We start from the raw sequence: 15,597 nt of genomic DNA on the forward strand, positions 1-15,597 counted from the left end.
TAGTGAAAGAACAATATTTGATCTGAGCTTAAGCTGGAAGCACTTTGGAGAGAATACAAACCCGTCTAACTACAAATGGAGGTTTATCAGTTCCTCTTCTGAATTCGTAAGGACCAAGGTTTAAATGGGCCAGTCGTTGCCTGGCTTCTTTTGACAGCTCACACATTCGTCTCTTTGTGTATGGAGATGGAGAACGTGATTTAGAAGCTATTGTAGGCTGCTCGTAGTTCTTTCCTGCTAAACTGTGCCTGCTTTTCTCAGGTGAAAGAATATTTTTCTTTGGTAACTCTGTTTGCACTTTTCCATTTGAGGCTGAGTGATGCACCCAATTCAAATCACCCTAAAGTGAAAAAAATAAATTATCTGTTTTGACAGCATGCAGAACAAAGATCACTGAAAATAATGCAAACAGGGAACTAATAATTTCAACAGAAGTAGATGCCATGTCAACTGAAGCTCCCCTCACAAAACTATAATCAAACAGCAATTTAAAAACCAACAATGTATTTACCATTTTCTCTGAAACCAGAAGGAGGTTAAAACACACACTACTACATGTTTGATGTTAAGGTTAAGTGCCCGATACTTACCCAATCAGCTTTCTCACACAGTTAGTGTACACAGACTGTAAAAAATTAAATTGAATTTTGTCACAAGTTCATTTAACACAAACTTTACCTGGATTGGACACAGATAGATTTGAAGCATTTTTTCATCTATTTATGCTTTTTTTTAATGTTTTAAAATTCTTACCCTTTAAAATAAAATACATAAAATAGAAGCCTATTTAATAGTTTAAATTATATGCATTTATTCTTGCTTAAAGCCTCACAAGAAGTGTAATTACATTCTCTGAAATTTGTATTTTCTTGGATCATGGTGAACATACTAGTCCTTTAAAGAGTTATAATCAAGAAGCTACATTTAGTAAAAATCCCTCCACCCCCCTCCACCCCTCTCAAAAAAAGCCCCACAAAACTTTCAAGACCATCTTCCAAAGACCGTCTCAAATCATCTGAATATTTTTGCAAAAGAAGCAGCAAAGCCCCTGTTTATTTGTGCAGCGGGCACTTGACATTCAAAATGTGGATTTTGTAGCTAAAATATATAAAAATTCCACCATTATCAAATGTTGGCTTAAAAGTCTATCTCTGAGTTGATACTGCTTTTAAAATACATACATATATGTCCTGGGTTGAGTGAGTGGTGGAGTTTATTTGGTGGCAGGGGAGGGGGCTACAGGGGCGGCCCCCTGTGAGAAGCAGAATAAAGGGAAGTAGAACAACCACCAACCTTACCACCTCCCTTCCCACAACACAGGATGGGAACTGTGCTGTTGTAGTTTTTGTTGTTGTTACCAGCAAAGCCTACCTAACAGTCAGGATTGACACTCCCTCCAAGTAACTACTAACTTCTTCAGTAATCAGTTTCAAATTGTGGGAAACCCTTTCTAACACTGAAGTTTTGTTTGAAATACATTATCATTCCTTTGTAATTCCTGGCATTAAATGAACATTCAATTACTCCGCAAGCTTTATAGGTCAAGGCACTCTAGATTATCCAACTCTTATCAGGCTACTTCATTGGCAGAATGTTTGAACTTTGAATACTGCAGTATGGTTAATTAGGCTTTTTGGTCAAATTTGACCCAAATACACAGGTTATAAAAGATAAAAAATGATGGTATGGCAAGACTTTTCTTCCTGTTTGAAATTATTTTTCAAGCTTGAGGAAGTTGACATTAGTCTTAAATCTGAATGTTGCATGCACTAATTCAGTTCAGAAGTACCCAGGAACAAAATGTCCATCTTGCCTTCAAGCCTTTTCCTCTACACCCAACAATGAATGTGGCTGAGGTTGTGTGTTTGTTTTGCATCACCACAGATTTGAATCTGGCATCACACAGACTATTTGTGACGCTGTCTTTCTCATGCCTGTACTAGCACTTGTGCAACTGGTAGTGAAACAGAATATGGAACTGGCCCAAACAAACCCAGACCTATTCTCCAAGATTAATTTCAATTTCACCAGAAGCAGGCTGTGCTTCTTCTGACTTACACCAATCATGAAACTAGACCTTCACTGCAATGCCTGCAAATTTGATATGCTATTCATAACATATTAAATACTTTTAAGGACATTTTAAATTTTAAATCAAACTGCCCTTATTGAAGTCACCTTCAGTGAAATTAGTGTTCTGACAATGACAATTTTCACTGATTTTTTTTTTTTTTTTAGTCTTTATCTAAGCATCTCAATACATTTCATTTGCTAAATTTGAAAGAAACTTCTCAGTGAACTAATTAGCAATGCCACAGACAGGTCAGTCACCTAACCCTCTTTGCACGCAAACCTTCCTGACAACCAGTCCATTTTAATGACGCTGCACAATTTTTCAATAATATAGCAAAAAAGAAGGTTTTAAGAGTAACTTTATGTGACAGCTTATGCCAGGGAACCCAACCAAATCTCCAGTAAGACCAGAGAAGAGTGCTACCAAATGAACAAACACATCAGAGAGGTTTTTTTTTTCCACACTCTCTTCAGCTACTTCACCTTTAACTTTGCTCATTGCAGAAGCAGCATTTCCAGATTAATACTGGTGACAGCCTTTTCAACAAAAATCTTAATTTCCATTACTGTTACTGATATTGTTATGGAAAACAATTAAATTAATTGGTTTGGTTTTGATAATCTACCTTCTCTGACTTCACCTAGCTTTCACTGTCCTTAATTTTAAGTGTCAGTAAGAAATGGTGAGAAGGCATCTTCCCACCTACAAATACACCAGGGATTGACACTTCAGCTGATCACAGAACACAGCAGCTGATAATTGTTTCAGATTCAAGGAACTCTCAGCATTTACTGTCATGCACCAAACCCACTCTTTACTCATACTTGATTAAAAATTTAATCAAGTTGTCAAGCACCCATGATAACTGCTTTAACCACAACAAAAGAATGAGAAAAGTTTGAAGTGAGCAGCACATGCAAAAATTGGAACCAAGGCTATCAATATTAAATCTAGAAATTAAATTGCAAACAATTAAATTATGCTAACCTGTATGTGACTCCTTCCTGAGCTTAACAGACTTTCTGTAATAAGGGAGCTTGTAGAAAATCTCAATTTTGGTGCAATTCCCTAGAAGAGAGACAATAATTGAACATCAAGCTCCAACACAAGATAAAGGGTATCAAAGAAGTAAATGTCACCTAATGTAACAAACCATTCCTAATTTTCAGCCATTTCCTTTGTTAATTTCAGCCTTTAATAAAGATAATTAGAAAAGACAGAACAGCAATGGTAAATGTCAAGATGCTAACATTTGCATTTCTGACAATTCAATTACAGATGATTATATTGCTTTTGTACAACAATTAAGGTCTGCCTTTTATTTCAATACATTTCTTTGTCAAAAGCACTTTTAAAGATTTTTCATGCCATGCTATATAGCATCAATAAAAATTCCAGTCATGCTCTCAAAGTTTCATTAACACTAACTTTGGAAACTTATTTATAAATAGGCTCAATTGTGCAATCTTTTTTGTAAAAACATTTTGAAAATTAGACAGTTACACTGCAAATAACTATTCATTTGTTAATAGTATAAGTAGGAATACCCTTTATTCTGTAACCATTAGAGCAAGGTCTGATTTCTGTGGGCTGTCTCCCATGATCTATAACCATGTTCCACTTCCTCTCAATCCCCTCTTATGCACGTGGCTGACAAGAGGCAGCCCTAGTTTGATCAATTTGGAATCAGTGGGATTCAGCTGGGCCTCCCGGTCAACCAGCACACATGTATTGACGTCCAGCAGGTCCCTCCATCTTTACATGGATAACAGTTTCTGTTCAACTCATCTTTTACTGCAGCCATCTAGAAACAAATTCCTCTGAGAGCTCTATTTCCTGTTAAATTTAGCTAGAATTGGCCAATGTATACAAAATTTAGTGGGTGTAAATGGCAGAGATTATGACACACAAGTGTTATTTCCCAAAACAGCAACATTTAAAAAGGCATAAAAGAACTAAAGGCCACATATGCTATAAACAAGTGGGAATAATCTATGTGCATCTCATACAGCTCTGCAGAAGCAAAGAGAAAATCAAGCGTTCCTAGAACTTTCTACCTTCTTTTCTTTCAACATGGACAGAGTTTGCTGCCCGGAGGCATCTGTGTGCATGGGCATTTCTGCACATGAACACACAAAATCACTGAGAAACAAAAAGGAGCTGGTCTGTTTGCAACTCTGCCCTACGTTCTTAAGAATTAGCAGGAACTTCATGAATGAAGTCTGCTGCTGAACCAAACTATTCTCTACCACCTGCCTAAACACACACTGATTTCCCATAAGGGAATATGATCTGGGCCCAGGTTAGATTATGGAAATGAAATGACAGAAATGCCAAGAAAGCTCAGTCATAGCAATTAACAGAGTCCAGGATTCAATCAAGTCAAGTTATGGCATATAAAAGAGATTTTAAAGCTGACTGTCTTTAATCAACTCATTTTTATTACTAATGAATTGTCAAGTGCTATCAACAATTTAAAAAAGGACACATCAGAATTAGTAAGTCTTCTATAAAAAGCAACAACAGAGCACCTACTGCTCTTACAGAGAGTGAGAATGATTACAGAACTGTTAAATGCTCATAGCTAAAAAATCAGAGAAAGCCATGGTTTATTCAAAGAAATGGTTTGTGGAGAGGGAATAAAGGATGACATTTGCATACATATGCCTGGATATGTCACAAGTAACCTATAGGCCAAAAGCAATCAGAAGAGTTCTGTTTTCTGCAGTTCTCAAACTAGGGATTGCTGAAGGATATTCAATATAGCATCAGTAAAGACTGGCACCTAACCCTGAACATGTCTGTAAATGAAAATCCAGCCAGAAAGTTCTGGGGATCTATTCTTCTGCCTCCAGCTTAGTGGTGTCTGAAGCCCTGAGCAGTCTTGTTAGTCTTTCTGTACCAGTCATTAAACAAAAATCATATGGACATAGTATTCATTTGATCATAGAAAAACTATAAAGGTGGTTCATATTTAGAAGAACATGAATTGGAAAACAAGTCTAATAGGTGCTTTTGACTGTAAGGAGCATGAGTACAAGTCCGTAGCCTAAAAAATCTATATATGAATATAACAGAAGGTCTTGTATTGGTATGCTAATGGAAGTGTAACTAAAAATAAACTGTTTTAAGTAACATGGCAAATACTGCATGAGGGTGGGAAATGGAGATAAGAATGTCTGTAAGAAGTCACAATCAGTCAAGGCTTAAAAGTATTCTGAAAGGCAAGAGTTGCAGAGAAATACAGAAGAGCCAGCAAAAGCCTCTGCTGGGCAACACTGGACCAGGAGAGATAACTTGAGGCATGTTTTGTATGTGTATTGTGTTTGTAAGCCTCGTAAGACATTTAGCCAGAGACATTATCAGCCAAGTGCCAGATTTCTGGAGGAGTTCTGATCCTCTCAACTTGGGATTCCTTCCAACTGGCAGATTAGCAGTGTTAATCAGACACTGCTTGTCACAGCCTATCTGAACTCCACAACCATAACCTTGCTGTTGCTACCTTTATTTTTTTAATAAAGGACAAATTTATTGGGAATCAAAATGCCACTGAAGCACAGCTGTCAGTCAAAAATACTCAAAATCTCAGCTAGCTATAAATAAATTTTCATGTGGGAAGAACATGGCTTGACTAGCATAAGAATAATGTGAGGGTTCTCACGACCTTGTTTAACACTTTCCCTTTTGCTTAGCATTCACATTCAGTGCTTGCTGCTGACAGAGTTAGCAGGAGATACTTGCCAGTAAAGCTCAGGGAACACTAGAAAATGGAAGCAGTTGAGAATGCATTTCCACTGGAGGTAAAAATCCTCTCACAGCTATTTGGCAAGCAAGGAGAGGAACCACAAGTTCTTTTCGGGAGCCTCCTTCCAATTCCATCAAACACAGCTTATTTATTATTCCTGAAAATGGGGTCAGTATAGAAAAATCCTTTCTTAAACTATTATTTCTGCCATGGAGATGGAACAGATCAACAGATGCTTCTGCAGTCCTCATTCCAGGGGAGAGATGGATTTCAATTACACTGCTCCCAAGGACACGGAAGTACGTTTCTGTCTTACATCAGTCAACTTTTAAAAGCTACTTCAGTGTCATCATGCAGCTACACATCTAAATGACTCTGATTGCATCTTCTCACACCTCAAAAATTATGGCACCTTCTCTTTATTAGAAAATACATAATTTTTGTGTTAAAGAACTCAGTACAACAGAAAACTCAAGCTACTCTAGTGGCTCTGCTTCTACAAAGATTCATTATATTGCATTTACAAAAAATCTGAAAACATTTTGCTAATACCACCTCATTTATTACTACCTCCCTATCTATACTTTCTAAATACCAGAGCAAGTACCAATTCTGTAAGTAATATGAAAGCAATACAGTCCCACCCCCTCTCTTAAGCCATCACTAACATGCAGAGGAGAAGCCCTATCAAAGAGATGCTATGGCCAAAAATTGACTGGTTTTAAAGGGACAGTTTAAGCTGCTGCAGAACCATATATTTTGTATCAGAAAACCACAGCTTCAATTAATTCAAATGTAACACAGAATTAGACACCAAATTAGCACTTTTAATTGAAAGTGACTGGGCAATTTCCAGGTTGCCCTTGCAGGTGAAAGATTATGCCAGCTAAAAGGTACCAATGACCTTTAATCAGTATTTCCCTCCTGCTAGTGTTTTTAATTCAATCACAACAGACAGCACAACTGAGTCCCTATCTTCCCAATCTAGATATTCTGCCAATCCACTAGTAAACTTTACTAAAAAAAGACAAACAAAACAAACCCCAAAACACATCTCTGACATCACCATCATCTGCAAAGTGCCCTCCTGAGTTATTGCACTGATACTTAAGATTCAACAGTCAAACTCTATGAAAGGGCAGTATGAGATAAATTAATTTTCATTTACTATGTACTCAAGCCCTTATCTCTAGAAAATTAACATTAATTCATTGCACTCATTCTGCCAATTAGTTGTCATTTATCATACCTTTTTTGAAACTGTGGAAAATGCAAGTTACTAAATGAGCACGAATGGCCTGAACAGACCTTAAGAAACAGGCTCTGGAACTGAGAAACAATCATGCAGCACTAAGCTAAATTTCAGTTACTTACTATTTTAGTGGTGAGCCTGCACCTCAGGGAGGCCCATAGGTGAGATGTCATAGCACTGTAAGTTTGTACTGACTGTCATTGTCCTAAACAGTACCAAAAATGGTCTAAACCAAATGCTATGAAGAGAAACCGAGGACGGTTACATGGTTTATCTGTTGAAAGCTGTGAAGTTGCTATGACATCTCCTTCTTGTCTTGCATCCCTTCAACTACCAACTGCACCACAGATTAAACTGAATGGAAGACATGTCATGGTGACACACTGCAAACCAAGTGGAAACTAACTTTTTCACATTAAATAATTTCTTGAAGCATTTTGAAAAAAAGATTATACCTTCACCAAAGTTCAACTGTGGATTTGTACATTCAACACCTGAAATGGCAAAATCTGTCAGAAGTAATCACTTTTCATTTGAAGTAGTTCAAGGGGTTTCTTCAGTGAAACACACTGTATCATAAATACAATCCAGAGATATTCACTCACGGTAAAAGAAGAGGACCTCTTCATTAAAATCTCACGCTCTAAACCATGGTGCCCACAGGTAAGCTTAGGGTCAGGGAACAGGAAATCTCTTGTATTTTCTTCATACGTAGCTAGAATTTTTCCTGCTAAAAGGAAAATACAAACTTTAATTGGAAAATAGACAAAGTCATATAGTACAGATGCCACACAAAAGACCATATTGAAACTAAGATAAATTTTATTCTTTACAAATTAAGAGCATGGCTCTAAAACTTGTAACACACTAGGAAATAACCTCATCAAGTTAAATCAGCAGCAGAAATGTGCAGAATCTACTCTGAAAATATGTTTCACTGTTGCTGTAAAAAAAATAAAGGAGACTGAGTTAACTCATGTTCTATAAGAGACATAAGGAGTTTTCTCTAGGCAATTCTTCAGCAGTTTTCCTCTTTCTTTCCCTTCCACGCTACAGAAGAAACCAGTATTTTTTTTTTAATGGCAGACAATCCCTTATGAAAAACTGTATCATTTCATATTACAGAATAGTAGTAGTAATAGTAGCCATAGTAGAAAGAAAGAAATGCAAGCAACATCAAAATCATTATCTCAAGATTTTCTCACTACCCTGGTTCGCTACTTTAGGGGAAAACCTTGAATGTATATTATAAAAAAATTAAATTGTGCTATTGCAGTCATCTTATGTTGGGCTTACATTGGTCTGTATCACAATTGTATCACAGTCTGTGACCCCTGAATTTAAATTCCTTATGCAAGGCCTTTTACCCTCCTACAAAAAAACCCCACATTCAGTATATTTCCTCAAGTAAACAGTCTGGTGAGTCACCTGAGAGAAGCAATCGTTTCCTTGAAAGTACTAAGGACAAGTGACAGAGTGCTTTTAATACCACAGTTTCCAAACGAGTCCTCTTTAAAACTTGACTTTATTTCCAATAAAATGCAGATTTACATTATTCATGGGAACACTTGAATTTCATTAAAATAGATTTTTATAATCACACAAACCAATAACAGAAGTATGACAAATCGTTATTTATTATCTTCACATATCCCAAGAGACCTGTAATACTTAGTGAGGATAAGAGTTTTCCCAGTGGTCACCATTAAAATGGAAGGAAAAAAAAGTGTCATTCTGAGAACAAGATTATGCACTTTGAAATTTCACAGACAGCCACTTTGCAAGTGAATTGTGATGCAGTTAATAAGTGTGCACTGGATGATTTCAGTTTATTTTCCATTTTTAAAATATTATCACTTTCCTAAGCCTGAGTAGGGTACATTTCAATATTCAGCTATTATTCTCTTTCAAGAATGAGATCCTCTTGATCTATTGACATTTTATATTCAGAGGATTACTTGTTGAAAAGCTTTCTATGTTGTTTGTGTGTTAGAAAAAGTGATTGTGCTGTAATGGGCAATGTCCTCATGGAAATTCACCTATTAAACTGCATAATTTATGAAGAGACTGATACAATACCTGGAGGAACGAGCTGTATTAGTTCAAGTACTGCTGTGTCAACTAGAAGGGGAAAAAGTTTTTTCATGAGTTAAAAGAGAAACTAAAATGGAAAGTAATTCCCATAGTCAAAACCCAAGAAAAATGGCTCACTGATTTAAGCTTCATAACACTGTACATAGCTGCACTATTTCCACTATACCAACGATAAGAGAAAATTAAGCACACCTTGCATAAATACCACAGATGAACACAATGGCATTAGCAGTGTACAAATGACAACTCTAAATTTGACACTGAACTTGGTAAGTTCTATCTGCTGCCAAGTTTGTCCTTCTTTTAAAGAAGATGATGCAAGCTTCACCACTTTTTCAGATAAATCCAAGTACGAGGGAGCATATTCCTGGAGTTTGAGTTCAGGGTCAGTGATGTCTCACTACAATTTATTATGCTCCACATATAGTAAAATGTAACAGTTACTTAAAAAATTAAAATATTAGTTTTATAAAAATCAAAGGTTTATGCTTATATTATTGAAAATTAAAATAATCAAATAAATGATTCGATAAAGGAATCTATTACCTATCTGGATAACTAGCTGGATTTTCCATAAATTATGACTTTTTACCTTTTTCTTGTTCTAAAGCATTTAGCATACATTTCTAGAGGCATTCTGTTAGATAACTAGTAAGCAAAGACAGCAAAAAACCTCTGCCTGCACTGACAATGAATCTTCTGTTCTGAAAACCCACCAGTGTTAGGGTCCTACTTATTTAGTACATGATATACTACACTGGTTACCCACTAGCTTTCCAGAGAACAGACTCCTGACAGAACAGTTATCACATACTTTAAACCTCCAAAAAGGCTTTAGAGCCCATACATGCATGACATTAATGCATACAACATGTTATACATAAAAAGCAGAACCTACGTTCCAGTAACTCCACAAGGTCTCCAGGATCAACTATATCAGCAAATGCCTGAAAAATAAATTAATAAATAATTATAATGCCACAGTCAAAGTCATCAGATGGACCTCTGGAGAAAGAGAAGGGAAAAAAAATAAAAATTCTTCCGTGATTCAGATGGTTGCCAAGAGTCCTGGTCCCCACTGGAAAAAGAAAGGAAATTGAAATTATCATTTGGCACGTGATCAAATTCATTGAAAGCTAGCAGTTCTTGTCATCCGCTTTCTAGCCACTGAGGTTACCTCTCCATATTTAAATTAGGAGGTATTGTGAAGAGTTGAACACAGAAATAAGTATCGTCTGAGAAAACTTCAAGAGAGAAAGATAAATTCCTGAATTACTAGAATTCTGATAGATGAAGAATGTGTTCTTCAATATATTAATAATGCTTTAAGCTTAATTTTTATGGAAGCGTCTATTCATATACAGAGTACCGCTCAGAGTACTGAATCCCATGTAAATAAATGGCAAAGAATAGGGGAGGATGTTGCACTAGATACTCAGCAGGTAACAGACTTCCGGCTAATTCTCTACAAGTCTCAGCAGTGGTATAGATCACTCTGCTGTTCAAGGTACTAAACACTAAAAATCAAGTACTGGTGCTCCACAAGTATCTAGACCTATTCAATAGATATTTGTAAGAAGACAGGTATTATTCTCAGCTTTCTTATTCACCTCTTCTGTAACCAGTTAGATTCTGGTGTCTTGGAGTTCCCCTAAATGACAATGAAAACAGTAAATTTCCCTTAAGTAGTTTGTGGTAGGTTTGCCTCTAAAGAATTATGGTCTTTTTTACTCTTCAGTAGCTGGTGAAATTAGACTGTTTCAATCTTACCCACATCACCAAAGCATCACTGATGTTTACTCAGTCTGATTTTCAAAGTGCTGGGGGATGCTTAAAGGAAAAGAACTAAAAAGGGCAAAGTGTTATTATTCATAGGTAGTCAGGAAGCCAGATCATATCTGTAAGATACTGTGTTTCATTATCCCTGCGGTACTAATAATGAAGCTAGTAGGCACTCAGAATATGTGATAAACAACTATAAATTATAAGGCCAGAGTGCCAACCTGGGAATTCTGATGACAAACCACTACAAAAGTATCTCAAAGGGAGAAAGATGTCACCAAAAAGGCTTGAGCTGCTATTCTATCTTTCTACTAAATTAAGCTGACTCTCCTATATCATCTAGTCTTTGTTCTTCACCTTGCCATAATTTTTACAACAACATTCAGTTCCTTCCAAGCCAGGAAAATAGACACTGAAAAAGGACAGTCCACAAAAGAGTGAACAAACACCTATAAAGTCTCATCATACATTATAATCTTTAGTACATATAATTATTGAGTCACTCTGTGGATAATATAGGCACACACCTCCTTTGTGCTGAAGAGAATCAGGAGTTACTATACCATCCTCAGTGTGATTACTTGTGCTCAGTGGCTTTGCAGTGAGTTTTTGTGGAGTTTGGGATGGGTTTTATTTGGCTCGTATTAGCTCTTGACATTATCTTACCTTTTCAAATACTAGTTTTTCTTGAAAGAAGAGCGGAAACGTTGCAGGGACACATTTAGTTTTTTTGTACTGCCCAAGTACAGAGACACTGAGATAAAGTTCCTCTTTGTCTTTCAGCAGCACTCCAGGGCAAGTTATCTGTAAGAGTAACACACTCATTAAACAAACTGAATTTTAGTTATAGAAGTAACAGTTGCTTTCAAGATAAAAATTAAATGGGCAAGGCTGAAATGGTTGATTTCTGAGAGTCAGATTATAACGTACAACAGTGAAAAAATTTATTTTCTAAAGCAATTCTGTTTGTACAGACTGACCAGGAAAAACAGTCAGCATTTTAATATAATCAGGACCAAATTCTTCTTACTGTAAGTAAACATACTCCATTGTCTTCAACCAAAATGGAAACCTGGCATCCCAATCCCAGGTTAATACAGTTAAAGGCATGCACTAACTATATAAGAATTAATCATCAATGGTCAAAGCAGGTTCTGTATGAAGAGTCACGTAGAATGAAGTCTACATGATGCCAAGACACAAAAACAGGTCCAAATTTTAGCGTAGCCAAAGCGAGAATGAAGCTGGTAAATGTACATATTTAGATATCCATCCTCTGTCCAGCCATCAAAAAGGGCAAGTTTATTTGCAAATATTATATTAACTTTGCCTTCTAATACATAAATGAGAGAAAGCAACTGTTGTTCTGTTACTATCAGACACACAACAGTTATCCGAGAAGTCTGGCACCTGAAAGGCATTCAAGGCAGGGAAGGCTCCTCATTAGGCTGCCAGATACTGCCACTAATCTCTCAACTTTCTCTGGACAATTCTTAGTCTTTAAGCAAGAAGACTTTGGTATGTTTTTAAAGCTCTGACGAACAGCAGACTTTCTTACTTATGTTTTCACTGCAAGGATGTACACAACTCATTGCAAAACTATTTGCTATTTTCTCCAAGCCACGTGGTTTTATTCTATTACCCTGCCAGAGAATTGTCACCTTTCACTTCAGTTCTAGTGCTCACTTTTTATCGCAGTATAATAAATATGAGGTTGTCTCTTCCAACATAAGGTTGCTGGAGAAGGTGTTCAGACTTTCAATTGCCAGGTAGAAAGACAAAGGAGAAGAGTGACAGGAATTAAAATAAGTGCTTTGGTTACAGTCTCCTACTCCCAAATGAATGTTTTACTTGAGAAATCCTAACTGTATTTAAAAGAAAACTATATAAAACCAGCAGAAAAACAGCCTCGGGTAAAAGAAATAACAGAAACCAATGCATGATAGATTATTATAGATAGATACAGTATAAGCTAAAAAAAAAAATAGTGCTTCTATTCATAAATATCCGAGAAGGAAAAAAAAAAGGATTTCCTCTCCATGTAAATGAGGGCTTCAACTCTGCAAGAAAAGTGCCAGAATAGTAGATATCCCAATTGAAACAGACTGTCAAGCATTAAACAGCTTGTATGACACTCATGCAGTTCCAAGTGTGAATAGGAGTGAAAGAGACAGATTTCATGCATACAAGGCAAGATCCCCCAAACTACATACTACAAGTCATATTAGCTTAGTTCTCGCTTTTCTTCATAACATTCTTGTAGAATTTACAATCAGTTTTGGCTGGGGTTTTGTGCCTTTCACCTTAGAGAAGGCAACCAATAACTGCCTATTTATTGAGACAAAAAGTGAGATGTTTGAAGACATCTGAGGCCAAAACTGCAAACAACTGGTGCCATTTATTCTGGCTATCCTGTAAAAGAAAAGAAAGTCTTACAAATAAGGTGTGGGGCAAGATAGTACACGTGGAAATTTGTGCTTCTATTACCCTTGAGATAAACTGCACAATTCATTGCCAGGGCTGGAACACCAAATCTACATGTTCCTGTAACATTAAACCAGCTCCAAAAATTAGTGACACATGTATATCTGCAGTTCATTAAATCTGTTTTGTAATATACAATGCATGGAGCTGTATAACACATAGGAGACAAACTGAAGCTCCTATCTGACTGCAAACTGTTCAGGCAGGATGAGAGCCCATTTTAAAAACTGCAATAGTAATATCTGTTGATCAGCTAAGGAAGAGGGATATCAATGCTGCAATTAACTGATCTTATAACCAAACAGGAGTACTATAAATGTCTTGGACAGTGTTACCCTGGACTTCTCTGCTCCAGTTCCCAGAAGGATGGAAAATATGTACCAGCCCTATTGGTGGGACATCACAAATAGTCATAAAGAAATCACTCAGTTCATCTCATGGCAAGGAATAGAATTCTACTGATCCACAACCCCTATGGCATTTGTTTCTTGCATGCAGTGCTGAAACTGTAGCTGCATATGGAACCAATGAAAAAGGCAGGCCTTGAAAAATCCCTTTAATTGTCCGTTACCATCAAAGCAAGTAGAGTTCCCTATGAAGGGCAACAGACAGTATTAACTTCTGTTGTGTGCAAGCTTCCAGACAGAACAGCATTTTGGACTTAAGAGTTGCAAAAATAATCTTCCCAATGAGAAGAGAAGCCATTTTAGTCTCCTTACCTGGCAGTAATCCACAATGCTATTAATTCATCCTAGTGCTTAAAGCTTTACCTACCTTCCCTGCCGCATTTGTGAATTCTCCATGTAGCAATGACGTGAAGAATAATGTGAATTTTATTCTGTTGCTGCATGAACAATCGAAATGCCAGCAGCAGAGGTAGGCACCAAAATTAGTCTCAAAAAAACAAGTAACAATGAAATCTCAGTCTGAGCAATCATGAATTATTCAATTTCAATTAATGGCAGGATAAACCAAATAAGGTCTTTAACTAAGGTTTTCTATTTTAGAAGAGCAGCCTTTCAGAAATGGAGAAAATTAGCAGTGAGATAAACCAAAGACCTGGTGGAATCAGATCAGAAAAGATCTTGGAATTTCATTAAGTCAAAAGGAGCAAAACCCATCTGTATCCTAAAGCATGGGAAAACCAAAGAGGACAGAACTTCTGACACAACTGGACTGGTTGCAAAGAGGGTTAAGAAATACGCAGAGCATTGTAAAAAACAAAGAAACAAACAAACAAACAAACAAAAAACAAACAGGAAAAAGAATCAGAAATTTGGACAAGCCTTTACTCACAAATAAAGTGAACAAGGAGAAAACAAGTGGACATAGTATAAATCAACCAAAATGTGAAAACTAACAAATCTATGTCCCAAACATAACTGTAAATTTTGCCTTGGTTTTAATGCTACTTAATACAGGAGCATCAAAACAACTTGAAGAACAAAATGATGGAAACAGAATTTACCCAATATGCACTAGGACTGGAAGAAGGAGCCACAGGAAGGCTGAATCATACTCAGCCCTGGTTCTAAACGAATGTAATTTTTCTTGCTGGATCTATACATAACTAAAACTTGTGTTATGAAAACAAGGTTAGTACCATCTGCTGAAAAATAACAAACGCAAGGCCCATCTGAGGCAGAAAAAGATGTGAAAAATTATAACCCCATCAATCAGAATATTTAAATATGCAACAGCAAAGAATAAAGATATGGAAGAAAACATGACTAGAAAAAAGCCCAGCAACACTTATTTCATAAAAATAGATCAGCCAAGCAAAACCTGACATTTTCTTGAAAGCCTGTTTTCTGGACAAAGGATATCACATGGCTCCACATGAGAAATTATTACTTATCATGCAGAAGATGGGAGTTAGTGTGAAAGTCCTAAAGTGGAACACAGCTGGCCAAAGGACAGCATCAATAACGTGCAAAACTGGGAGACATCAAGGTCAGGGTTATGATTAAAAACATTCCTCTATATATCCTGGTATCCAGGGTTTTTAATATTTTTAACGACCCTGACACAAGAAGTCAGAGTGTTCTCATGAAATTTTTCCAATTAAAATTCAGAAATCAGAGGTCAACAAAAAGGTAGAGAAAAACCTGTTTACAGGACCACAGTAACAGAGATGAGATGCACCTACTGTGTATTAACAACAGT

The 15,597-nt window shown here is 36.6% G+C and overlaps 1 protein-coding gene across 2 annotated transcripts in view; it reads right to left on the minus strand.

The window, feature by feature from the left end:
• The window catches only part of SPATA6 (spermatogenesis associated 6), a 47,285-nt gene that overhangs the window by 29,427 nt on the left and 2,261 nt on the right, over nt 1-15,597 (minus strand). For both annotated transcript variants that reach the window (XM_042808000.1, XM_042808002.1), the window contains exons 2-7: nt 11,614-11,751; nt 10,064-10,112; nt 9,151-9,192; nt 7,677-7,801; nt 3,062-3,142; nt 62-340 (exon numbers count right to left, since the gene is read on the minus strand). In XM_042808000.1, the coding sequence (XP_042663934.1) occupies nt 62-340; nt 3,062-3,142; nt 7,677-7,801; nt 9,151-9,192; nt 10,064-10,112; nt 11,614-11,751 (714 nt within the window). The remainder of the gene's footprint in view (nt 1-61; nt 341-3,061; nt 3,143-7,676; nt 7,802-9,150; nt 9,193-10,063; nt 10,113-11,613; nt 11,752-15,597) is intronic.

The sequence above is a fragment of the Tyto alba genome, unplaced genomic scaffold (assembly GCF_018691265.1).
Source record: "Tyto alba isolate M040663 unplaced genomic scaffold, T.alba_DEE_v4.0 Super-Scaffold_1000006, whole genome shotgun sequence".
Lineage (NCBI taxonomy): Eukaryota > Metazoa > Chordata > Aves > Strigiformes > Tytonidae > Tyto > Tyto alba.